Raw genomic sequence first — 26,846 nt, forward strand, 5'->3', positions numbered from 1 at the left:
GAAGGCTGACATTCCATCTCATTTGCATGGTAACTGATATGGGGGGAGGAGAGAGATTGTGGGTGGAGTGGGTGGGGTTTGAAGGGGGGGCATGGTTTTGGAAGGGCATATGCCCAAACACCCATGACAATAATATAACAGCAAGAAGTTTGCATTTAGAGAAAAACTATTGCATGCAAACGCAAGCGCGTGTTTGAACGTACCCGCACGCACACCCGGGAGAAAGAGGGAAAAATCAGTGTGTGCAAGTGGAGAACGGGAAGAAAACGATTTGTTCCTCCCCTCCGTGCGCCGGTTTTTATGTTTTGCGGATGTGGGTGTGGAGTGAAGTGTGTGTGTGTGGTGGGGGGGGTTTGCTGTTGATGTGCAAATGTGCATCATATTGAGAGCTTGTGAATAGAGAGGTGTGACGTAGCAGAAAGCAGAGCGCAGGTGCTTATCTCCGGGCTGTCACAGACGTAGTGTGTCATATTCCTGGGGACTACCTTTCAAAAGCCACCGGCTCCAGTGTGAGAGCATCAGCCGACGGGAGCGCAGAATCACTGCTAACTTTCAGCGGCTGTCAAGTAGGTTGCTTTCTGAGCTTGTTTGATTTTCTTTCTTTATTAGGACAGATGCTAGCTGTCGCCGTGTATGGTTGCGTTTGAGCCGTGTGGAAGTTGAGGCGATGTGTCGATGCGTGTTGACAGACTGGCGTGAAAGAAAAGTTTTGATAAAATGTAAATTTTTCATTATTTATTGAGTGCCTCTGTGTTTTGAATGTGTTTTTAAATGTGCCAATCTTTCATTTCAAATATTTAAAATAAGACAAGTGTTTTGAATGCATATTTTTTAGACCTCGCCAGGACATTTAGACAGCGTATTAATCCAGATTACCCAGCGCTGCCGGTTTGGTTGAAGACAAATGACCTATTTTTCCATCACACCGACGTCTTTAGATGTCATCTACCTAAATAAAGTCCCTGTGCATGTGGTGGTGGTTTCAGACGCGTGTTAGGCGTGTGTTAGGCGTGTTAGCACAAGGCTTGTTTGCGGCTCGTGCCGGAGCAGCTGAGCACACAGAAGCTCTTGTGATCTTTCATCTCAAACTTTCTGGCTTCAGGCTGGAGTGTCGCTCCGCTGTTGAGTTTACAGCATTTGGTTTCGATGAAATATAAGCTCATATCTCTGTGGATGGGATGTCACAGTGCTGGTCTGAAAGAAAATGCGAAACCATTTTAACACCGCACTTCTGAAAGTTTGATTTGTGGAAATTGATTTCTGTGCATGTGAGTTTATTCTTTGTAAATGTTCATTCACAAGAGACCTCACAAGATATCTCAAGCAGTGTTTTATAGTTGAGCGGATGGTTTTCTTGTCTTTAGTTGATTGACATTTGATCTGGGGTTACTATGTCAACAGGTGAAATTATTGTTGTTACTTTTTATTTTTGATTGAGTTTTGCATACTCACTACAAGTTGGAAAGAATTTTTCAGGTTGTAATATTTATCACTTTACATACGCTACATTTTTACTATCATCAATGTTTCGATACTTACAAACTCTTTTTTCCTGAAGATTTTACATTTCATTATTTTATTAATACTATCACACACTATGGTTTGGTTAATATACTGTTATAATATATTGAGCGAACGCTGTGTCATTTTTGTCTACTCAATTTAATGTATTTTTTTAAAGGTTTTTTAAATATGTCTGTAATTTATTTGTCGAACTAAACATTTGATCAAGATCTTATATGTGCAGTTTTGACTATTCAAAACTAAAAGCTTCACAGAGACATCAGAACAATTGATACCATAAAAACATTCCCTCAATAAAATATGTTTTGTTTAATAAAATCCTTATATTGTTTATATGAAAAGATCTGTCATAAATCCAGATTATGTATTTCAAATTTACTGGTGCTATTTGTGTATTACAAACAAGCCGACTAAAATTTTCTACACTTATATCATTAGGATTGAAACTTGGCTCATGAGCTAAATCTTTGAATGAGAGAGCGTTAGGAACTGTCCATGGTGCTGTTCAACAGCTGGAGTTCAGTTCCTCTCACACATGATCACAAACACCCTCAGGGATGCTCTCTTACGTCCTGCTTTACAAATCTGATAGAGGCTGAAGGTCATGTGCCATCTGCTTTAACCTCCATGACCTTTTGACCCCCTGTTACGCACCCATTTGGTTCTTTGAAACATCTGATCGCCACAAGATGCAACGCTTTTATTTGCATTATTATGAAGCATTGAGATGCAATTTTTAATCTTAAAACCAACACTCGGTTCCACAACGCCACTCATTAAATCCGCAAAACAGCGAATAAATCCGCGGACGCGCAACTAAGCATTCATCTCATAATTGTGTGCCCGTGTTGCATCTTGTTACCTGTTGTTTTTCTCAGCCCCCCCTTCCGCACACCCGTCCGCCACCAAACTTCACTCGGTTAATCCAGGCAAATGAATTTTGCGGGTTTAATTCAACAAGGTTTTAAAAATGTTCCATCTGCTGTGGAGCAGCTGGTGATGGTCTGAATGTAATTAATTACTTAACTTTTGAACAGTAGTCCAGGAAAACAGAGCTCTGCGTGTGTGTGTGTCTGAGAAACAGAAGTGAAATCAGCACCATGGCAGGAAGATTACACACAATAGAGCAACGTTTGATTTTTCACGCCGACCGTTAGATGCGGCTACTTCGGATTCTATTCCGAAAAATGTGTTTTCGGGAATGAAAACGAAAGCGAACGCTTAAACAACGTTCAGTTTGGAAATAGTGTTCTGTCGCTCTTTACGTCTGATTGGTCGTTAAAGATCTGATGTGTGAACTGTTTTCCGTGACACGTGAAATAATAAAGTATGAAAACGCTAATGTATAGGGTGGCGAATAATTCTTGCATTAACATCGGCTCGCACTCCAACCTAACATTTATATAAAAAAAGGTGTGAAAAAGTTTGACTCTCCTGACACGAAAAGGCAGAGAGCCACGTTGTGTAATTAAAATAACACGGGCCTTTTTAACACTTCTCTCTCTCTCTCTCTCTCTCTCTGAATACATTGCAGCATCTACCTTGATAGCCGAGTTACCTCATTGGCTGCGGGAGTGTTAGTTGGCCTAACTATAAAGGATCTGTCTGTACCCTTGTGGGCTGGGAAGAATTAGGATTTATGAATTTATTTCCTCTGTTGTATTGTTTAAACAGCTTTGGTTCAGTTTTGATCCCGTCCTCTTGCCTTTGAGGCCGTTCCATGATGTCAGTTGCTGACTGATAGCAGGAGAACAGCCTCACAGTTTGAATGAAAGAGAAGTAGCGGTTGGTAAACACTGATAAGGGATAAATAGAAAGCGGTCAGGCAGAGATAGTTCAGTGGGAGCCCAGATTGTGTGCGGTCTGGTAAAATGAGATTCTAAGCCTGTCCTTTTTTATTCTTCAACACCCCCCTCAAACAGCCCCCCTCACCGCACCATCCACCACCCCTTCACACACACACACACACACCCCTCCGAATTTCGTTTGTCTGGAAAATCTCCAGTGACCTCGCACAGCAAGTCCTGGGCTTTTGAAATCTTTTTTTTTGTGGTGTGTGTGTGTGTGTGTTTGTTTTGTCTCCTGACATGGGTCAAGTTAGCCAATAGACACGTCCCTGCTGATTATGGACAGCTGCCACTGGTCTGAGTGCCACCTTAATGCATTTTACATGGAATTATGAAAGCAGAAAGACAATACGATGTGAAACGTACACAACGGACATCTAACGTCACATGTTTCTTTTGGGTTTGGAGATTAATATTGATGTTCATGATTTATTTGCCCAAACAATGAAACGATAAAAATACAGGAATATAATAGCTTTTGTTATTTGAGGTTGTAAATAATACAGGAATTCTTTACAAATATGTCTGTATTTTATATCTAATTTATTTGAATCTATAATACCTTATTATCAATTTACATATTTAAATTAAATTCGGACATTTTAAATATTATTATTTTGTCCTGTTTATTTCTTTTATACGTACATAATTATTTTCGTATGTACTTTATTTATATTTTGAAATACAATTTTATTTTTTTAATATTTTTATTTTATTTTATTTATTTGAATGAATGAATGAATGAATGAATGAGGCATTTATATAGCGCTTTATTGTATTTTTTTTTTTTGTTAAAGGATAAGGGAAAGTGTAAATTATTAAGTATTCAAATGATCCTTAAAGTTGTCGCTGCTTGGTATTCTTACATATCTAGTTTATTTCAAATGGTCTTGTGGTGTGAAATATATTTTAAAAGTGTAAATATTTGAATTTAACGTGAGTTGATAAAAGCACAAAAAAGTGCACATCTCAACTTCCCCAAAGTATTTTACGTCAACCATCCTTCTTTCTTAAATGAACCGCCTGAATATTTATGTCACAGATGAACGTTTCAGATCTTAATATCAAAGCAATCCATTCTGATTCATTTATTTATTTTTTGACCTTTGCTTGAACACCCTGATGGTTTTATTCCCAAGCCATCGTTTATGAGATTCGACAGACCTTCATAAGTTATACCTGTAGGGTCACCACGTGGTGTATTTATTCTGAAAATAGTTCAGCCCATTGTGCGTCGCTGCTTAATGAGATTGCTGGTGAAATGAGTGACACAAAGGCTGAAGGGGGGAAAGAAAGGCAAAACGCTGGTTTACCCTCTCGCCACGCGACACAACAGCAACACGCATCGCTAACCCGACCCCACCTCCTCTACTCTTCACCAACAACACCTTTCATTTCTGCTCGTGTGGACGTGGTAAGTCAGGTGGTCCTTCACTGCCCCGCTGACCGTGTTTGTGTCCTCACGTCTGTGTTTGTTGAGAGAGAGATGCAGGAGGAGAGAAGGATGCTTGGCTGAATGGAGGGTTTGATCTATGAAATGCATGAAGACGAGAGCTGTGATTTTATAAAGCTGTCATTTCCAGGGTCGTGTGTGTGTGACAGTGCCGAGATGCTGGTGAAGGCACGGCTCATCTTAGCTGTGGGTTATTCTTTTGGTTATTATTCTCCCCTTTGATTGTTGCTGTGAAATGTGTTCGTCCATTGTTATTGTTAAGTTATGTTTGGTTATGTAAGCGTGGATGTTTCTTTGGGTAACTGTCTGTCTAAAGTTCTTTAAAAGTTTCTTTCGTTTTTCTTTTTATCATCCAAATTTATGGGTCCCGTTCACAATTTGACTGGTTTAGGGCACTTCACGTAACAGGTTAAACTGATTTATTTTATATATATGCTCATTAATTGGGTGTTTATATTTATCCAAAAGACTTTTGTGCAGAGGCATTGAAATAAAACTGATCAAAATATTGTTCTTGCATCATCGTCACAGATTCTCAAAGTTGAACAACTTCCATTCTGCACTAAAAGAAGTTAAAACGATGTTTTCATAATTTACTATTCTTATATGTTTTTTCTTTAAATATAATATTATTAGAATAGGCATCCCACTATTTTGACACCTCTCTAGACATTATGTAAATGTGTCTCTTTTGTTTATGAAATTGGGAGACAACAAAACAAACATTTTGGTGAATTGAGTTAAGAGTTAACGTCACAGAAAATAAAATGTCTCCAGTTTATAAAGTACATCTGTATTGAATGTTTGGTTGTGTTAAATAGTGTTTACCTCTTCTCCTCGGACTCCAATTTACTTTTCATTAAAGATTATTCGTTTTATTGACGCATATAATCGCATTGAAGTTCCATCTGCTGATCTGGCAAGCTTGTTTTAAACTCATAACGTGGCACTTTAGACCTTTTTAAGTAGAGAATAGAAATGTCTGTGTTTGTCTCTGATGCCACACTGTGCCAAATAAAAATACTTTTGAATTACGTTTAATTCGCTTGTCAAACAATATTTTTGCAATATTGTCAACAAGTTTGTGTTGAAATGGTTCATGAATCCATTCGGTTTATTAGAGGATTACAGAACGATACATGATAAATCCATGATCTCCCACCCTCGACTCCGTTGGACTTTTCAGTTCAATCACATTTCCCCACTCGCCCTCCTTTTAATGCATAAAATACTCAAATCTTTCCAAACAAAGCTTTACTCGGACTGGGAATTCCTATGCCAGAGGTAAATCCGAGTTAACATGGATTTAGACTGGCATGAGTTAAAGGACTAGAGTTTGTAATCCAGGTGGCCGAGGGATTTCACCACACACTGGCAAAAATCACTTAAAACTCCCCGAGCCGTCTGTGTGCTGCCACGTCTTACTGAAATGATGACGGCACACACGGATATGTGCTGAAACAGAGGAGCTTTGGGTTTGTTTGGAGGCCAAAGGCGACTTTTCCGCTGTATTATAGACCTGCTCACGTTGAGACGATGCTTGACTTTGATCAGTGTTTGATTCAGATTGTGTGTTGAGAAGTAAATTGTTGTCTGCTTGTGTTTGTAATGCATCAACAAAGCAGAGATGTGACCATGCCTGTGAAAACCCAACTGAAGTCATTTTTTGTGATTTACAGTTTCTATATAAAATCATTCTAGGTAACGTACAGAACATTCTGTGAAGATATAACATTGATAGCTTAAAATCATAGTGAAACCAATGCTTGAAATTAAACTTTGATGCTCAATATCTCAGAAACAGATTTTTAGACTGCACAGCAAAATCGGCAGTCTTAAAAAACGTCAAATTGACTCTCACGGTGTCTATATAATCCACATTTATAGATATTTGAGATAGAGTTTATACACTCTGAGTGTTGATTTGATTTTTTAACACTGCCGATTTTGCCGAGTGGTTTTCACAGACTGGGTCATTAAAATGAATATAAACTTTTGCCTCTCTATCGCCATCTCTGTTGGAAACAAAATGTGGGTTTAAGTATAACAACAACATCATTTCCCAGCTTGATTTATACACCATTATAAGCTTTCCATTATGAATTAGCATAAGTTACGGACTTTCTATATATTTGCCCTATAACAGATATTTGTTCACCACCGTTTGCAGCTTTTATGCTGTAAGTTTTAATAGTCTTGTGATGAATCTGTATTGTTGCTTTGATCCCAAGTGGTTTTTACAGCGTTGACACCCGTCGCAAAGTGCCTTATGAAGACCCCTGTGTTATGCAAACCCTCAGCTTGAAATCGCAGGTGAATTCGATAGGAAGCGTTTCCTTCGCACTTTTTCTCAGAAAAGCAATTTATGCAAGTGAAACTAAATCTCAAGTGCAATCACTTGCATTGGCAGACTGTGTCAGGGTTACGGTGTCACTGACCGCCTGTTTCCAAACATATGCCTCAAAGTGCCATCTTTCCCTCTCTCTCCGTCTCCCCCCCGGCTGGAACGAGCGAGCGAGCAAACAGGAGGATAGTGTTTGCGGAGGATGAAGAAGCCATGGTGAAGTGGAGTTGTTTAATGACACGAACAGCTGACTCATTAGGCAAGTGCAGTGAAAGGTAATTAACCCTGGGAAAAGTACAGCTGCCACGCGGGCTGTTCATTTCAGCGCAATCTTATTAGGAATCACCAGTTTAAAGGGTCTTCTCCTTTCAAACCCGCCCGTCGTACACTTTCCCCCCTTCCCGTTTTTCTTTTTTCCACACGAGGGCTTCAGGAGACCTGCCTTTTGTGCTCCAGGATTTAGCCGCTGCTTCAACAAATTGCTGACCACCTGGTAGTACTCATGCCTCTCTCCATTGAGACACCTTCCCCGCCTGAAACAATAGGCCGGATCGTGTGTGCTGATAACAGAGACGGCCGTGGAAGTTCCTGCGAGCACCTGGCCTTCATTGTACCCTCTCGTATTCTTTTCAGGTCCTCTTTTATGTTTCTCCAGACCACGTTAAGAGGGGTTGACGTGTTTGCCTAGTGCCAAATCCCCAATTTACAAGTCAAACGCCGTGAGCATGTTTGCAAAAGGAAATGTTTACTCGCTTTGCTTAATAACTTTTTTGAGTTTTGCTCTCATGACGCCGGCCTCCGTCGCAATCGGAAATGGTTCCTGTTTGATTCACGATTGATTTTTTGTATTGTTTGTATAGAGATGACATCATCATATGAGTTTTTCGAGATGTGTTGACCCAACACATACATGTGATGTCTGCGGCGATTTGGAAATAACAGATATTGAAAAGAAAATAGTTTTGCTTTGAAGTGAGTCATACTGTCCCTCACTACAGTAGAAAAAGGGATTTATTCTTTGTAAGACCACAGTTACCACAAATTTACCATGGTTTACTATAGTAATCACACTATTTGTAGTAAAACTGTGGATAATTAATATCAATAAAATTAATGGAAAGTTAGTATATTTTCATTTATTTATTAATAATAATCATTTTGTTTCATTATTAATAAAAAGTAGAAAAAAATAACAAAATATATATTATTATTATATTTCAACAAAAATAATACAACTATTATTATTAAAATAATAATACTTAAAAAAACTATGAATTCAAAATAAATGAATTCAAAGGGTTAACTTTCCAATATCTAAACCTTTCACTTAGAAAGTCGTGTTGAACCTTATCTCCTTTATACTGTAATGATTTATTTTGGTCACTTTTGAACAGTCATCTGTGTGTCTTAGGATATCTGGCAAAACGTTTTCAACTTTTATTTTTAGAGAATGTGTCTTAATGGCAGATTTCTCATAGCATAATTTATCAGATGAGCGATGCTTTAAACAGTTGGAAACAAGTGTATCTTTGAAGTTCCTCCCACATTAGACCTCAGGACACATGATGCACTTTAAGGTAATTATGCTGAAACTAATTATACTTGCCCTAGAAAGAAAACATAGCCTTAAATTCTGGGAGCAAACACAAGTTAAAATAGCAGCTTTTGAGTTCTCCGATTTCACAGTTTTAAGTCTCTGGCATGAACTATATGAAGACTGAAATCTGCTTTTTGACACACACACACACACACACACACACTCACTCACACACACACACTCCCCCGCCCCATCTAATCTTGTGCCACTTTTCTCTTAATCTCTCTCTTTGTTTTTCAGCAGAAGGCTTGTGTTGTAAACATGCAGATGTGATTTTATGATCTATGGATATGAGTCTTTTGGTTTCATATGGTTCCTTGTTATTGACGTGTATTAAATGGCTTATATGGCAATATCAGTAAACAGTAAAAAAAGGTATCAATGCAATAACATAATTGATGACAAACAGAGCCGTGCTAGGGGCAGAATCTTCAAAACCAGTTTGTTTCACACCTTTCTCTGCTTTTCATTTCAAAGGGCATGTAACAAAACACAAACCGCCCTTCCGATTCGCATTCAATTACCATCATTTCCTTCCTCTCGTCTTTACGGCGGAGGGATTCGGCACGGGAGGCAAACCAAAGTGAGGCGATCCTCTCCGTCTCGTTGCGCTTTATTACGCCGCCACAGAAAAGAAGAAACACTTAGCATGTGAAATGAATGTGGAAATTATTCCTGGGGTAAACTATAAACACACAAGCAAGCCCTCCTCCCCCCAGCGGCACCATCCTAGATCAGAGTGTAATTGCCAGTAATCAGGTCTGTTTGGAGCTGATAAACCTCTCTGAATGCGTGCAACCCTCTCAATGTGATGACTCAATTACGCCCGGAGTGGCTCATCAAACCTGGACCATCAGCAGCTTTAATAAATAAGGAGGAACAAACTTGCTGCGGGCGCATTGTGATTCCATTCATTCCATAATTAAATCCATTCCTGCCTTAACCCCTTTCCAGCCGGAAGAACAAAAAGACAAGGAGAGAGATAGAGAGAGTGACCTTGCCATGAGAACCCGCGCCTTCATAACTCTCTGTGTGCGATACTGGCCGAGACAGGTGATATGGAGAGAGAGAGAGAGGAGGGGAGAGAGAGAGAGAGAGAGAGGAGGAGAGAGAGAGATTGAGAGAGAGAGAGAGAGGGGGGAGGAAACGAGAAGGCTGATTGGATGGAGGGGGAGAGATAGAGCTCAAGGTCTTTATTTATTCATTGTTTAGTGGCACATAGTGCTTATTCCATAATTACACCGAAAGTACAATCTAATCATAACAGTCGTTCAGGAGCGTCTCGGACATTTTTCAGGCTTGTTTGTTTCTCTTATTAAAGCTCTATCGTTACAGAACGTCTTAGGTCGCAAACATTAAATCTTGATGCAAGCAAAAGAGTTCATCTTGCTGCAATATAAATTAAAATATAAAATATAAATGTCAACACCTGACCGATCAGTTATGACTTCTATCTCTTTTCTACTCTTAAAAAAACGTAGCTGTAAAGGTGGGCTATATTAGACTAGTTTTAATGCACTTATGCTTGTTTTGTTGTCCTTATGTTTTTCCAATTGCTTCCATAATTTCCCTCATCTGTAAGCTACTTTGGATAAAAGTGTCTGCTAAATGACTAAATGGACAATGGAAATGCAATGTAATACCTTCGTTTGTACAAAGTATCAAAAAGTGCATATAAATAAATACTTTATATACGTGGTGTATATTGTATATGCGCCAAATCTACTATCTGAGGTTATAACTCTTAACTTGTATGGAACCGCAGAAATTCGAGCATTTTAAATGATATTATTTCCTGTTTCCTTGAAGATCAATTTGACTGAAAAAAGTTTTCAATGTGACTTGTCCCAGACACTGTATCCCTCATGAAGAAATGATGGCGGTCAAACGATTAATCGCTACTAATCGCATCCAGAATAAATGTTTGTGTTTACATAGTGTTTGTCTCTGTACTGTAATTTCGTATTTATAAACACATTCACATTCACGCATATATTTAAGAAAAAAAATGTCACGTTTATTTGTCATTTAAATTATTGGTTAATTAAAAAAACACATATAAATATTTTCTTAATATACATACATGTAGGAGTAGTGTTCATAAACACAAAATTAACATGCACACCACACATAGGCTATATTATGTAAACACAAACTTTAATTTGGTATGCGATTAATCATGATTAATTGTGAATAATCATTTGACAGCCCAAGAAAAAATACTGTTTTATACTGTAGTATTTACTGTAATTAACTGTAGTAAAATTCAGTGTTTCAATTTTACTATAATAAATACTAAAGTATACTTCAGTTTATCAATTTACTGTAGGTAATCCTACAGAATGCTTAGGTAGTTAACTATCTATACTATAATACAAGGACTTTAATATCCCTAGTGAAAAATAAATATACTAAAATATGTTTGAAATATTTATGTCATGCTAAGTATACTGCAAATCCATCTACATCTTATGTTCTTAATGAAAATACACTGCGATTGTATTTGTGGTATACTAAATTGGTAAACTTAAAGTCTGCTAAATTGGAACAACTAATTTGTACTTAATATAATTAAATTGTGCAGAAATAGTGCTGAAGTCCAACTAAAGATACATTGAAGTGTATTTGATTGTGCTAAAGTGGAACTATTTCAGGTATGCTTCAGGTACACTTTAAATATCTTACGTTGAAAGATTGATTTTATTAAAAATTAGAACACATTTCTATTTAAACACAGGCTTAATATGAAGAAATGTGCATTGTGTACAAATAGACTAGTACTCCAAATAAAGTATCATTATAATTTTATGTCAGTAAGTCACGTCAGTATATCTGTTAATACATTAAACTATACTTAATATGAAATAATGCATTTTAAATGAATTGTTTTTTACTAGGGATACTAGAAGTTACTACAGTTTACTGTAGTAAATACTATAGTATTTGTCATGTGGATGGCTCACTTATTACTTTTTTCCTGTAAAATAAACTGATTGGGCAGGACTGAAACACGTACGATCCTTAAGATGAAACGCAATGTCTGCGTGTATCCAGAAGACACAAACAAACAAACTGTAAACAATGCACATGTCAATCCCATCAGTGTTATCTGCATCACAATTGATCCCTGGATAGAATGATTTTATTAAACTGTTAGGAAACACTAATAATCCACATATGACATTGTTACAATTCAGAGGGACAAACAAGTCATTTTTAAATGTTTGTTTGTTTATACAAATCAAGACGCGATGTTTAAGCTCAGGAGGAAAAAGAATTACACCAAATGGCATTTATTTCCACCCAAAATACGCAGACATCGATCTTTCAATGTCTTCAGGGGTCACCGTGTAGCTTTGCTGCAAACAAATCACGTCCATTGATGAGGTTTCAAGGCCATAAAGTGAATCTCTTCATGCACTCTCACTGGGAAACAGAGCAGATGGGTTAGGGCAAAGTGCACGGGCTCCACACACACACGCAGGCGTGCGCACGCCACATCAGGAAGATCCGTCTCCTTGGAGACCGAGGGGCCGTGCACATTAGCGGGCCGGCCCACGGAGGGACGCTGCCCGTGCGCAGAAGGGGCGAGAGAAACCCCCTTATAATGATTCAGCAGATGACGGGCCGCTCGAGGAGTGGGCCGTCTTTCTTCTTATGCTAATGAGGGGGGCCTCGTCCCCGGACCCTGCGGTGGGGGGAGAGAAGATGCTGGGAGTTTTGAGCCATAATGAACACAAAGCTCTCTCTCTTTCGCTCTGAAAGCCAGCAGGCATGAATGGCTGAGCAATAGCGGAGTGTTGCGCGGTGTTTAAATTGTCCCCGGTGCGCGCAATCACACCCAACTCTTCCCGGATTAACCGTATTAATTACACACAAGCTATTTGATTTCTGTCAAGCAATCAATTTGCATCTTGTTAAGAAAGCCACATGAGGTCTTGTCTGTTAATTCACTCCCAGGTTTCTCGTTTAGAGTTACAGATTCCACCATCTCGCTCCCAAATCTAGTTTCGTAAGCAGTAGTGAATTACCAAACAGCGCTGTGAGTTTTGTCAGGGAAAATAAAACATCGACACTTTGAAACGTCTCCAACCGTATATCTATCGTATGTCCATGTAACTTCACGTCGGCTGTGATGTTTCAGACTCCTTTCCGATTGACACGTTGGTTGATTGAAAGATTGATTTCACACTAATGATACAAAAATACTCTGTTAAACGTGTGATTCAAGTTGTCACATCTTTTGTTGTTTTTTTCTGCCCTCAGAACATAAATGTCACACTCACATCTCAGAGCAGCTGAAGAGAAGCGTGTGCAGTAATCGGAGCCCGCGGGGACCTCGCAGAACATCCTATTTATTACAGGCCAAACCAACAAAGGTAATATTACTATTTGCTTTCATGCGGAGGACATTTTGGCCGTCAACTCAATCAGATTATCTTTCATATGCATTTGGAGTTTTTGAAGTTTATGAATATTTATATGATGGTTTATTTGAATATTTGACTTTGACAACATTTATATTGTAAAAGGTCAACACAGATGTAAAGGATCTGTTTATATTCTGGTCAAAAAAATAATCAAATAATTATGAATATTAAATCATATTGTTATAGCACTTCTTCTTTTGCTACTCTATGACTCAACTCTTCATTGTTTCCTCACCTTTTGTAAGTCGCTTTGGGTAAAAGCGTCTGCTAAATACCAAAATGTAATTTAATGTAAATGTAAATAATAATGTTAGTTAATATTATTATTATTATTGAACTGAATGAACTTTACTATGTCATATCAATGAAATATACATTTTCTTACAGAAACATCTGCAAAATGCATCTGTTGACAACGTCAATAAAATTTTATAGTAATTCTTAACTACTTTCATATGAATTTGTATGATGTCATTCGTACGTTTTTGTACAATCTGCACTGGCGATTGGGTTTAGGGGTGGGGGATCGTAATTGTTTTCTTCAAATAATCGTACGATTTTTCTTTGAGATCAGGACTTCTTTGAGATAGAAATAAGCCCCAAGAAGCAGTGGGTTACAAAGCGTTTTATAACAGCTAAGGGGCATTGTTAGGCACGACCTTAACCAGAGTCAAGGAGTGTTTTATATATATGTTTATAAATAATGGTATTCTATAGCTTTCTGCGGCATAAACAAATGTGCCGCAAACTTAACTTCTGGAAGATCTTTGCGACGAATCTATAACTGTTGAGTAGACTTACTGTAATTGAATTTACCACAATTAATATACAATCAAATATGAATAAAAATTGAATATAAATTAAATATAAAATAATTAGCAATTTTACAACCAAATTCTGATTGGAAGTTAACTTCGGGCCAGGCATGCATGTCCAATGAAACCATTTCTAAAACATTTACACTATTGGCAGTAAACGTAAATCCCATTAAGCTGGTTTGTATTGAATCACTTGTAAAATCTTCTCAAAGCTAGCTTAAACATCGCCTCGATACCTGAGGTGCTTGTTGACATATGCTTTGGTTCTGCAGGCTGGTGACGGGTGTGATTTAAGTGTTTGTTAGCGGCCAGCTGTTGCCCGTTCTCTCTTTCCTGCTCTTGTTAAAGTCTTTCCAAGCCATTCAGAAAACCCAAAATATCGCATTACGTAACTCTCTAAAATCCACACACTTGTCGACAGAGCGCCTGGGCTAATAAAAGATTCCTTTTCATTCCACGGCGAACGAAACCACAAGCCATACTCAAATCAAACAAAAACCTCTCTTGCTCCGTTTTTAATAGTTTGGGCGTTAAAAAAAAAGGGGCGCGGAAGTGTCGGGGCCACTTCTGGCGCGGCGTCCGGGCGTCCGCCACCGAGCGCGCGTAATGAACTAATCAGGTACATTAGTTTTTACAGAATGTAATCTATAGTGTTTGGGAGTTGTTTGTCTCAATAGAGGCCCCCGGTAATCAAAAGTAATGAAGCTATTACGCTTCGGGAGCTGGGAGAGGGGCCGGCATGGCATTAAGAGAGAGCCACATAAAAGGTTTATTAAAGGAAATTAAGGTCCATCAGTGCCACACCTGCTCCCCCTATTATAAATGTATGACAGGTCAGTGGCTTCAATCACAACAGCCAAGCCGAGAGAAGGGGAGATAGGAGTCATGTTTCCCATTATAAGCCAGTGACTCACCGGGCTCACCAGACCCTCCGACCGCTATAGAGCACCATCAGCCCAGAATAATTACATTTAATAGGTTTTATTTGGGATCAGCAAGGCGGTGCTGGCAGAGCGGCTATAGTGCGGCGAGAGAAGTGAGTAGGTGCAGCGGTATTAACAACTCTTTTTGTCTGAACGCACGCTACTGTCCCTCGCTACTTTTGTTTGTGGCGTGATTTTGCATTATTATGTTTTTCGCCCGCCCCGTCTCACCCTCTCGAAAGTAAAGCGCTTGTTGTTTGTTGCGTTTCGTGGCAATTAAACCTACCCCATCAAACGAAAATATGTAGCCCGCCGCATGTAATGGAGCCCTGTTTTATCACTCGTAAAGTTCAATGACCTTTCGTTTTTGTGATAATGTCCCATCACACACACCAGGATCGGATTTGGCTTTTTACAACGGTTATTTACAGTAATCCTGTAATTTTTACGTTCAGAAGTTATGAACCTGTGCTGACGTGACTCTGGCGAACAAACGCCCCAAATAAAGTGTTTGCGATGTTGCCCGGTCATGAAGTCGTCCGTGACACTAATCTGGCTTGCTTATTAATAACCCGAGCTGAACAAAAACGTGGCCGCCGTTCTCGTCATGAGATCCTGTGGAGATGAGTTATTAAACGGGATTGTAAATCTCTGAAATTGAAAATTGCTATTTGTTATTAAGTTTTCTACTTTTTTTTACTTTCCAGATGGAGTCCGACAGTGAAGAGAATCGGAGTTTAATCTGTGATGGAGGTAAATTAACTCCATATGTTTATGCATTTTTTTTTCTATAATACTATTAACAAACAATTTAAATAGAATTTAAATTTAAAATAGAAAACAAGATTTTTTTTCACTTGACTAGGTTACAAAAAAATCTGATTTGGTAGACTTGAAGTCACGTACAAAATATATAATGATAAAAATGATAAAACAAATATTATGTTTTGCATATGACATTTAATGATTTCTGTATAAAAATGAATGATCTAAAATTTGAATTATTTAAATGATTAATTACGCTATTTTTTATTAGACAGTTCTGTGATCCAAATTTCAATCAATTGATGGCAGTGTATGATCAGTGTTTGTAAACATGTGCGTTGCGTTTCATTCGCCCCGTGCAAAGTTCGCATAAACAAGGTCAACACATTTCCCACAATGCCGCAGTGCAGTCATTTATTTGTCACCGTGACGGCCCGCCCGACAGACCCTCTTCCTCCTGTGACCCACCCCCCCTCGCTCTCGCACCCTCTTTTCTCCACGTATTTGATCTGAAGTGCTGGTTTAACAGCCACACATCAGATCTGTCAATTTTAATATTAATCCTATTTAGGCGGAGAGAGGTGCGGTTGCCGCGGCGATGCATTATGCAGAGACAGTGACTTCATTATGTGGCAATATTCTTTCAAACGAGTTAAGGAGGACGCTTTGAATGGGCCGAGTGACTAAAGCATGGCTGGGGACATCATTATTCAAGTGTTTAGTGCCTTGTACTGTACCTCTTGTGCGCGCCTGGCCCTTTAATGCGTCAGAAAAAATTCATGATGGTTTTTATTGAGTCTTCGCCGGGAGACGGAGGTGAAGCTGTGAATGGGATTTCTCTCCCACTGACACACATTCCTACTTACGCTCTGTCTCTCTCTCTCTCTCTCTCTATCCCTCTCTCTCTCTCTTTCTCTCTCTCTCTCTCTCTCTCTCTCTCTCTCTCTCTTTCTCTCTCTCTCTCTCTCTCTCTTTCTTTCTCTCTCTCTCTATCTCTATCTCTCTCTCTCTCTCTCTCTCTCTTTCTCTCTCTCTTTCTCTCTCTCTCTCTCTCTCTCTCTCTTTCTCTCTCTCTCTCTCTCTCTCTCTCTCTGTGCATGTCTCTTAGGACCAAGTTCACAGTCTTGCTTTAACTTTTGCATTTTCCAAGCACAATTTTGTCTCTGAATAAAGTAAAAAAATGTTGTGCTTCATGTGCCAACACGTAAAATATTTAAAGAAAAACAATTGAAGCATTACATTGCAGAATTTGATTTTGGGGTGAACTATTCCTTTATGAGTAAGTTTAACTGTTCATTTAAAGAGACAGTACACAACAAAAATCAAGAAACAAAATAAAAGCGTATTCACTCTCATGTCATTTAAATCTACAGTATATATATATATGACTCTTTTGGGACACAAAAAAAGATATTGAGAAATTTCTCTGTGGTTTTGTGTTCTTGCAATGGAAGTCAATGGGGTCCCTTGTTGTTTGGTTACCAACATTCTTCAAAATATCTTTTTGTGTTCTGCAGATTTCTGACATAATCTGACATAATATCTCTTTAAGAGGAAAAGAAGAATATTTTTGACTAGTTCTCTTTTAGTGAGCATTCGCGATTCGGTCGTATTGATTTGCAAGCGGTCACCTGGACGTTCGGGCCATAACTTGCCAGCGCTACTTGAAATCTTTACCAAAAACAAAACATGTGAGACCACACAAGGCCAGCTGTTTCCTCTCATCTGGGCTTAAAAAAAATACCAGAACGCTCATTTGCATGTCTGTCTTTAAAGCATGAATCTGGCAGGGCCATTTTGTGTAGATTTGCATTCTTTTTGTTACAATCTGTAAACATTTTTTCAAAGCCTAATTCACAAAGGAGGGACGGGAGCATGTGATTTATGTATGATTTTATTTGTATTAATGTCTCTTAAAAACATCTAGAACAGAGTCAGCGTGAGGCTCTGTGATTGTGTCCATCCGTGAGTGTGACATTAAAGTGTGTGAAGGACCACGGGCAGGTGTTGTCAACACGTGTGTTTACTTTTTCTCGCTCTATCTTTCTGTTTGCAGTTCTGCCTGACTGCATCGCTGAGTCGCACAGGTAAGGCAGAGTTCACTACCGATGTGTCACTTTGTTTCTTTTTTTTACATCTCTGCAGCATACATGCAGTTGTCAAAAATACAGTCAAGACTCTATTTAGATTGTTAAGTGGCTTCTTAACATATTTGAACACTTAACCTCGTTTAAAATGAGATTACAATAGATACAAAGCATCAAACTAAGTGACATCTTCAAAGAAGTGTGACTGGACGTTTTCCTCAAAGCTTCAGTCACTTTTCTCAGCCATTTTTTGTTAAACATTTCAACCAACTCGTCCCAAGGTCGTGTGCGGCGTATGAAGTCAGTTACCGTCAAGTTTACACAGGTGTCCTAACCACAGGTGCACGTCATCACTTTAACAATAGCCTTGATGCACGCTTGACAACCACGAGGTGTCCAAATACTTCTGTCTTTGTGTTTTAAACACTATTTCAATTGTTCATCAAACATGAAATGTCTTGTTGAAAAGCAAAATGCTTCTTTCAATTCAATTCTGCTACACTGTAAAACTTTGCTGTAGTTTTGCTGCAGGTTTGCCAGTAACTTACTGTACATTCAATAAAAATAAATAAACTTACCTAGTTCCTATATTTTTGTATATCTTAGGTCACTGTTCTTGTTATGTAAATGCTAGAATGTCATTTCTTGCAGTGTTGCTTTGCCAACGCCAGTCTCTTTTGACTCATTTTGAATCTCAAAAGTCAAAGTGTTTTAATTTTAAATAAAGTAATTCAATATACAGAAGGTTACTGGCAAACCTGCTGCAAAACCACAGCAAAGTTTCCTCAAATATTACAAAAGTTTCTAAAAACTATACTATCTTTCATAACGTGCATTCATATCTGTGTCTTATTATTCAGTGTAAAAGCTGATTATAGCAACAGATTTCTCATTGAAATGAACAAGCCAGTTCATATTTGACTGTTTTGGACTCTCTGTTCACACATAAGTTCACACATGAGGATCTGTGAGGCTGGATCTCTTAGTCACATCTCGTGGAGAGCTTCAGATCGCCGGCCTGATGAGTTTTCGAACAAACTCACTGACTCATTCAAAGTCAACACGAAACGACCTTTTATAATGTGACACACTAAATGAAATCAGCTGTATGGTGAAGATGGCCTTTATGACAGGTGGTTGAATGAGAATGGCTGAAAAAAAGGGCTTGGTGACATTAGCTGAATAGTTATTATGTTTTGATGAAAGATTAGGAAGACCAATGTTTTTTGTGCACCAGTGAGACTGAATCTTGATATGATGGTGTTTTTTTAACAAAGAGTGTGTAAACTAAGTTTTGAATTCAGATGGAACAAAATACTACATATATATGGGCGTTGCCAGATCTAGCGACATCTGTGGTTTCATATGGATATTTCATTGTATAAAGGTGACAGCTATTCACTTTATTAAACTTTGTTAATGAGTTAGTAGACTGTTTAAATCATCAAATAAAAATAGAAAATACAGATAATTGTTAGATGACATCACGTCTTAATAAGTGTTAGAAGAATGAATGACTTACAAAATCAAACTATAGTTTTTTTACACAGTAGCACAGTAGTGGTGGTTTTACTATAGTAACCACTTATTTTTCTTCTATTAAAAGCCATAGTTCACTTTCATAAGAGGAGGATTTTTTAAACAGAATTTGAATGTGGGGGGACTCATCTGATCTAACTTGTCTTTAATTTGAGACATAATGCATTAATACACAGACTCTCACCCTCCAGCTTGTATCCCGGAGCGGGTAAGAAGCGTGCGGCGGCGGAAGGGGTGCGCGGGGCCCCGGTCAACAAGAGGAAATCTCTCCTAATGAAGCCCCGGCACTACAGTCCCAGCCCCTGCTCCAGTGAGGGGGATGTCGAGCAAGACCTGGCAACTGCTCAGGATAAAGACGCGCCCAGGAACACTGACACTCCAGCAGGTAGACAGATGTCCTGTTGTGTAGACTGTTTTGATGAACAATTGACGCTGAATTTTAAACTACCATCTGTTGCATTCATATATTTGTTTCCTCTCTTCATCCCCTCCCTCGCCGCATCCATCTTTCCGTCCATCCGCCCCCTCGCATCCCCCCTCCCGGGTTGCTATTTGTCTATCACATCTTCCTCATAAAGTTCATGTCCAGAGACTGCCTGTGATTCTTTTGGAATCGTCTTTTCTCCTTAGGTGATTTCCTTTTGGATGGAGCGACGACTTTGAAACCCGGATTAAAAACTTGTAGTTAAAGTGTTCATTATGCAGCCTGCAAAACTGCTTTTTTTATTAGCGCGTGTGCTCGCTTGCATAATTATGCAAATAGTGGAACTGAGAATAGAATGCACCAAATTATATTGTGCCTCCTTTACAAAGAGAGCGATCGCAGGCTTTGACAACAAAACATTTTTGGCAACGGCGGCACGGAAACGTTAAAGTTGATATTACGCTTTACAGCGGCGTCGCTTCCAGAAGCAAAATGCTGCCATTTCCTAATGAATCGAATTACCAACATGTTGGCAACAATACCCGTGCTTTACATGTGTACCTCCACACCCCTATAATCTGCACTTATTTGGTATATTTTTAACGATGTAACCAAGCAACAAACGTAATTGTCCCTTTCGAAAGCTTTTGTTAGACCATCGAACGCAGACCAAATATACATAATTAGGCATAATGTGCGCGACTCATTATTGGACACATGTGGGTTGTTAAATGGACAACGAAATAGCTCAATAAATTGAACAGCATCATTGGAAACGGAATTTATTTGTTTCCCCGAATTCATATTGCTCGTAATAATCATAACCTTTTTTTCACCCCCCCTGATTTGTCCGCATTATTTTCAAAGTTGTGGAATAATTAAGAAAATCTCATTTGTCATGCAACATGTTTGCTTTGCGTTTTGACAAAGAGCACTTGGAAAATCGATAACTTGAATAAAAAGAATAAAAAACATGCGCAGGGTGTGACTGGGATGGAGACTGGGATGGAGACTTGGACTTGAGCAAAAGCACCAAACTAAATGGATCTGTGGGGGGGAGAGGGGTGTTTCTGAATTTCATCACCAAAAGCGGCAGAAGAAAAAAACAGGGAGGAATTAAAGGAGTGTACGGCTTCCATTAGGTGCTGTTGTGTATGTGTCACTTCAGCCAAGCTTCTGGTCTCCACACACACAATGGTAATGGTTATTCTGGAGTATAAACCGTTCACCTGTTCCAAAACACAAACCACTCGCTGCCTCCAAGCATTTTTCGCCCTTGTTTGTTTCAGTCTTTCTCTTTTTTCACTCTTCATCTTTTTTTTTCCGGTCAGGGCTGTCTCCATCTGGATGGCAGAGAACTCCTAATCGTCTGCTTTGTTAATTGTGTCTTAGCATAACTGGCGAACTTTTCATCCGCGCTGGACCGCGCTGGGTTTTCGCACCTCAGTCGCTGCCGACAAAAGCGTCAAAAATGAGGGAAATCGCCAGCTTTTGAGTGCGTTCGCTGGGGTTTGCTTTGTACGTGCTCAAAGGGACAGTTAGTTCACAGAAAAACAACACTAGTCTGGTGTCGTTCACCCTAGAGGTTTTTCTTGGGAGATTTTTCAGAATGTAAAAAAAAAAAAATTAACATTAAGATTAACACAATTGTCTGATAACAGATCGTAAGCTTTTTCGAGTTTAATTCATCAAATTTGTATGATCGTTTTTGTATATTTGAGTATACAATCTGCTTTCGTCCCAGTAATGGCTGCGTTCACGCTTCGTCATATCAAATGCATTCTTACGATTTTTCCCCATAAGATCAGGTATGGATAGAGGCCGCTATTTTGCATCAACAAAACAGTTTCGTCACAAAAATATTATGAATGCAACTTTTTTTATTTTTAATGATTATATTTTAACACGCACAGTGTCCTTTGGGTAAGCTTTATGCCGTAGTTGTTACTATATCTTGTATTTTATCATTAGTTACAACGCATCTGCATCCAAAACCAGAACTGTCCGATCAGATGCTTCACTTGCACAACAGTAACATTCAAAACGCATAAAAAAGGTGCATTTCCCAAATAACATCAGCACAAAATAACTGGCCATTTCTCAAACAAGCAGCAACAGAAACTGTATTTACAAGCACAAACAGAATCAAATTTAGGTTGAGCGCTAACGTTACGCCCTTGTGTTTGTTCAGCGTCAATGTAGACCTCTGCGATATTATACTCCAGTTTGGCACGGCATGAACGCGTCTGAAAGCACTCTAACCCCTCAAAGCCTGGTTTCCATTTTTGGCAAGAGACGGGCGAGATCGCAAATGCCACTGAGCTCTCTAGCCGTCATTTAGGGATGTTTTGGGGGAGATTAAAAGCAAAACTACTTTAAATGCTCTTTAAGTCCAACAACTGTTTGGTGAGGCCGTATGATCCCATTAGAAGCCCCTGAAACGCTGTAATATCTAATCAAGTCAGCGGATGCATATGGTGTCACGGGCTGCGTAAGGCCCTCTAAGAGGATAGATGTACAGTATCTCGTATTTACGGCTTATTTTGAACTTTAAACCCTGGTGGCCGAAGAGCTTTAACCCTGGTGCGTAAGTTTCAGAGAGATCAGGGGGATTGTAAGTCAATCCTGATAATAGTTTTCTATTGTTAATCATTAACTCGCTGACTTAATGTAATCGGGGCTGTTATGATTCTAAAGAGTCATTTAAAGGTGATTTTGAGGGATGAAATGGTCTGAGGTCTGTCTGAACCTATAAAAAAGGAACGATTCACTATAAATCAGCTAAATAAGCTTTATGGATTATCAAATATAGTAACGGAGGAAATCATGCTTCTTTAAATAGTGCTTTAAAGCTTTATTTTATACGCTTTTCTTCAATCCTTTGTGGCTAAAGCATGTGGATTTGGAAACATTTATCAAGTTTTATGATAAGTAGCCTTGATTTAAAACAGGGATATTGAACTTAAACAGATGGAAGATTCAATAGTTTATTAGTTTAAATCTATTCAATTATTTTATTTTATTTTTTACCATATGGAGTTTATGGTCAAAATATATTTTCAATGTTTTTCAAAATCTCATGTAACGTCAATTGGAATTGAATGTTTGATATAAAATATAGGCTGTATATTTTAATATATTTTTAATGTACACTCTAAAAATGGTGCTATATAGCACTTTAAATGGTTCTTTGCTCGTGATCATATTCACTTTTACAATTTTTATCGTCTTAATATAAACACAGTTGATTGATAATTTATAATTACTGTAAACTGATTTTTATTTTATACAAATGTAGCTGCTGTATTTTGTAATCCCATGTTGTGTAAATATAGGTGTGTTATCAAAGAATATATATTTTTAATCTTGATGTAGTTTGGATGCATCAAACAGCTGTGGTCTTGACCATTTTTGGTCTTTTAAAGAAAAGATAGATTTTATTGTCCTACATTAAATATTTATTCATACTGTAGTCATATTATGTCATTTTTTCCTTTAAACGTTAGTCTGCTTGTCCTTTAACCTCCAAAGACGTCTTTTCCAAAAGCAGTGTTGTTCTTTTATATTTCAGATGAGGATCTCAACGGTGGTGATGTCCTGGATGATACTGTCTATCACAACACAAAGCCCCTCACTGTGTTGTCATGGTCAGAACAAGCAAGCGAGGGTTCACCAGACCTGGTCTCTCAAATGTCCGAACACCAGATCGACCATGAAGATGAAGACCGCAACCAGGACTTTGAATACAAAACCCAGATGGAGATCAGAGCCGGCTATCATCTGTCCTCAGAACGAGACGAGGAAGAATGGGGCAGTCCTCCATCCCTGACCAAGGTCAACGGCATCCATCACAGCCCTAGTCCACCTGCGGACGATGGCCTTATAAAGAGACTCCGAATAGGCCACCAGCTCCATGAAGATGGTATTTCTGCCTACATCAACAGAAACAGCGCAGGGGGATTGATGGAGGAGTACGGTTGTCCGAGAGAACTCAGCGACAGCGAGGAGGAGCTCCAGACGCCCAGGATGGAGGAGCGAGGAGGTGTTTGGGGTCCAGGTATGGTGGCCAGACGTCTGGAGTTGGACAGGGCCCGACTGAACCTCAGTCTTCTGGAGCAGGCTATGTTACTGCAGTCTGAACATAGACAAGTCCTCCATAGTGCCTATAAGGACATGGACCGCTTTTTCCTCGAGCAGATGAACCATGAAAGGAGGCAGCAGAGGATGCTGGAGATGGAGGGCCGGAGCCTGTATCACGGCAACAAAGGTGAGTGTTTCAACGCTTCAATACAGATTGACTGCAGTTTAAATACACAGATAAGTTTGCTTTAGATTCACAACAGATTCACAAAACATTTATGATACGTTTAATTTGTATTGTTTTGCCTTATGAGAAGCAAAAGCAAAAAACATTTAAATTGTATGATGTATAGTAGGGCTCCACGAGACTGAAGATGAATGCGATAAACGACTTGTATGCAATGTGCGATATAAAAATGCGTTAAGTTTGTAAAACAATTTTTCACATTCTTTCAGAGACAAGAAAGGTCAAACTTTGACTAAACACACAAGTATTACAATTTTTTATTTATTGCATAAGTGTGATACTCCTATTTGTAATTTAAGTATACAATTATACAATACAAAAAACTATAGGGGCAAAATAAAATTGAAAATATAAAATATGTATATAAAATAAATAAATAATATTTATTTAGGATATATTTATTAAAATTAGACATAAATAAATAAACAATATTTGTTTGTTTATTATTAAATAATTAATTTATATTTATTACATTTTCACCTAATTTCCTGTGTCATGTTTTCTGTGATATGATCAAATATTGCAGAATTGTCTGAATCTATTGTAAATATCAGTCCTGCTCTGTTATTGGCCCATAACAGTTTCAACACATAATAAGTCAGACAGAGATTTCAAGTGAAATCCTCTTACATGCTAAAGGATTTTGGTAGGAAACTATTTAACAGTAAATAACCAAAGCGTTCCATTTAAACAGACGTAGAAGAAGAAAATCTTTGCAGCGTGAGATGTTGGATTTTGATCAGCCAGATATTTCGCCACGAGCGAACACTAAGTGATAAATCCCAGCAAAGTATCTCGGATGTGAGCTTTAAGCACTTCGAATCTTCTCATGACTGCTGTTTAATGAGTAATCTCTGACCGTAATCTCTCGCCAGGAAATCAGTGGCCTTACCAAGACCTGAGCCTTAACTAATGTAACGCATCCCTACAGAGAAAATGCCACGGGACGGGATTATCTGTGCATTGTTCACCAGCTCTTGTTTACCGTGTCTGTTACAGATTCCCCTCGGACGGAAAAGAAAGACATCAAATGCCCGACCCCGGGCTGTGACGGGACGGGTCACGTGACCGGCCTCTATCCACATCACCGGAGCCTGTCGGGATGCCCGCACAAAGTCAGGGTGCCCCCGGAGAGTGAGTGTGTTCTTCTCGCGTTACGCATCACTTCCTGAAGACATTAGACACACTTTCCCCCTTGACGGCGGCACAATGCAAAACAGAACAAATACAATTAGCGGTAACAATACTGTAATCGTTAACAGCCCATAAATATTCATGCCTTACTAATGATCGGGGTCTGGTTACACAACTACAACGGGATCAAATATTACCTGATTGCTTAACCAAACAGTCGGTGTAATATTTTGTGTACACAAGGCATGAAATGCATTCTGTTTCAATGTGTGCTATCCAAAGATCCGTTTGGTGTTTTCATGAATAATTATAAAAGAAAAATATAAGAATAATATAATAATATGTACAAGGGCACCATATGCAGTGTAGCACAACATTTAAAGTCATTTATTGTGTGTTATATATGCGTGGATGCATGTAGTATTTGATTAATGTTGCGGCTTACAATGAAACGCACATCAGTTTGCTTCAGATTATTTTGAAATAGTTTTGAAACTCTGGAAAACACAATTCCCAGCCATCAGCCGAGGTTTGATTTCCAGAGGAAAATGCTAATTGAAAACACTTTCGCTCCCTGTTTTCCGCATTTGTAAATAGAACAACAAACATTCGCCATTAAACAGTGATGCCACAAAAGAAAGCGAAAATGTAATTATGTTTTTTTCCTCCAATATGAAAGCATGCACTCCTAAACCAGAGGCGGCGTTCTGCGAATCAAAGGAGCTGCGGATGCAGTCTTTAAATAAACGGACGGCCACATCCTCCAAACCAATTGAAAAATATAAAAAAACTTGCTAAGGATACAAGAACTTGGACAAAATGCTGGCGTTACATGAATGGTGTTTTGGTTTTATAAGCGCTGAGATGTCGCTCTTTTATAGCTCACGAGATTTGATGAAGTTTTCTGCTGTTTTATTTAAGCGCTTAGTCTCATACGCTTCTCCGAAAAAGCTTAAGAGGAATAAAAATAGAAGCAAAATTGTTCAAATAGATGATGAGTGTGGAGGTGTGAAATGAATGTAGATTGTCAAGGTCAAATAATCAAGATTTGATGAGAATTGTTGATCTTGAGATCTTCACTAATAATGAGTTTTGATGGCAGACGAGACAAATCTGAGCTCAGTTTACACACTGTTGACTTCTCTTCTCAAACTCTCATGACTCTCGAGACCTTTGTCAGATTTCAGAATCTGAGACGCTGGAGCAAAACTTTCCATTTTATCTTTATTTAATCTCTCTGTTGTCTAGAAGAAATGTGTTAAACATGATCTTTTTGTCTCCTATAGTTCTCGCAATGCATGAAAATGTCCTCAAGTGTCCGACACCCGGCTGTACAGGCAGAGGTCACGTGAACAGTAACCGCAGCACTCACAGAAGGTAAAAACACAACATCAACTTATGAATGGTTTCACAATCACAAATCCAACCGCGCTGTTTAAATAATGTGGTCGTAGTCAACTCGGTTTATGAGTTTTAGAAAGTTTTTCAAAGCGTTTATAATTCACTTTTACACTAAATTAAAAGGTCACACAAGTTCATTTGTTCTGCAAACACAGATATTTAGTAAAATAATAAAACGTGAAGTTTGCTGAAAGAAGGCAAGCGAAATGTTAATGACTCTTAAAGAGTCTATA

General features: G+C 38.6%; 1 protein-coding gene across 2 annotated transcripts in view; it reads left to right on the forward strand.

Annotated features, from left to right (window-relative positions):
- Nucleotides 1-433: 433 nt before the first annotated feature.
- Nucleotides 434-26,846, forward strand: part of st18 (ST18 C2H2C-type zinc finger transcription factor) — a 43,829-nt gene continuing 17,416 nt past the window's right edge. For both annotated transcript variants that reach the window (XM_056739084.1, XM_056739086.1), the window contains exons 1-8: nt 434-566; nt 13,032-13,144; nt 15,644-15,689; nt 17,758-17,788; nt 19,519-19,712; nt 23,323-24,018; nt 25,078-25,212; nt 26,499-26,589. In XM_056739084.1, the coding sequence (XP_056595062.1) occupies nt 15,644-15,689; nt 17,758-17,788; nt 19,519-19,712; nt 23,323-24,018; nt 25,078-25,212; nt 26,499-26,589 (1,193 nt within the window). In that variant the 5' untranslated portion in view covers nt 434-566; nt 13,032-13,144. The remainder of the gene's footprint in view (nt 567-13,031; nt 13,145-15,643; nt 15,690-17,757; nt 17,789-19,518; nt 19,713-23,322; nt 24,019-25,077; nt 25,213-26,498; nt 26,590-26,846) is intronic.

The sequence above is a fragment of the Triplophysa dalaica genome, chromosome 23 (assembly GCF_015846415.1).
Source record: "Triplophysa dalaica isolate WHDGS20190420 chromosome 23, ASM1584641v1, whole genome shotgun sequence".
Classification (NCBI taxonomy): domain Eukaryota; kingdom Metazoa; phylum Chordata; class Actinopteri; order Cypriniformes; family Nemacheilidae; genus Triplophysa; species Triplophysa dalaica.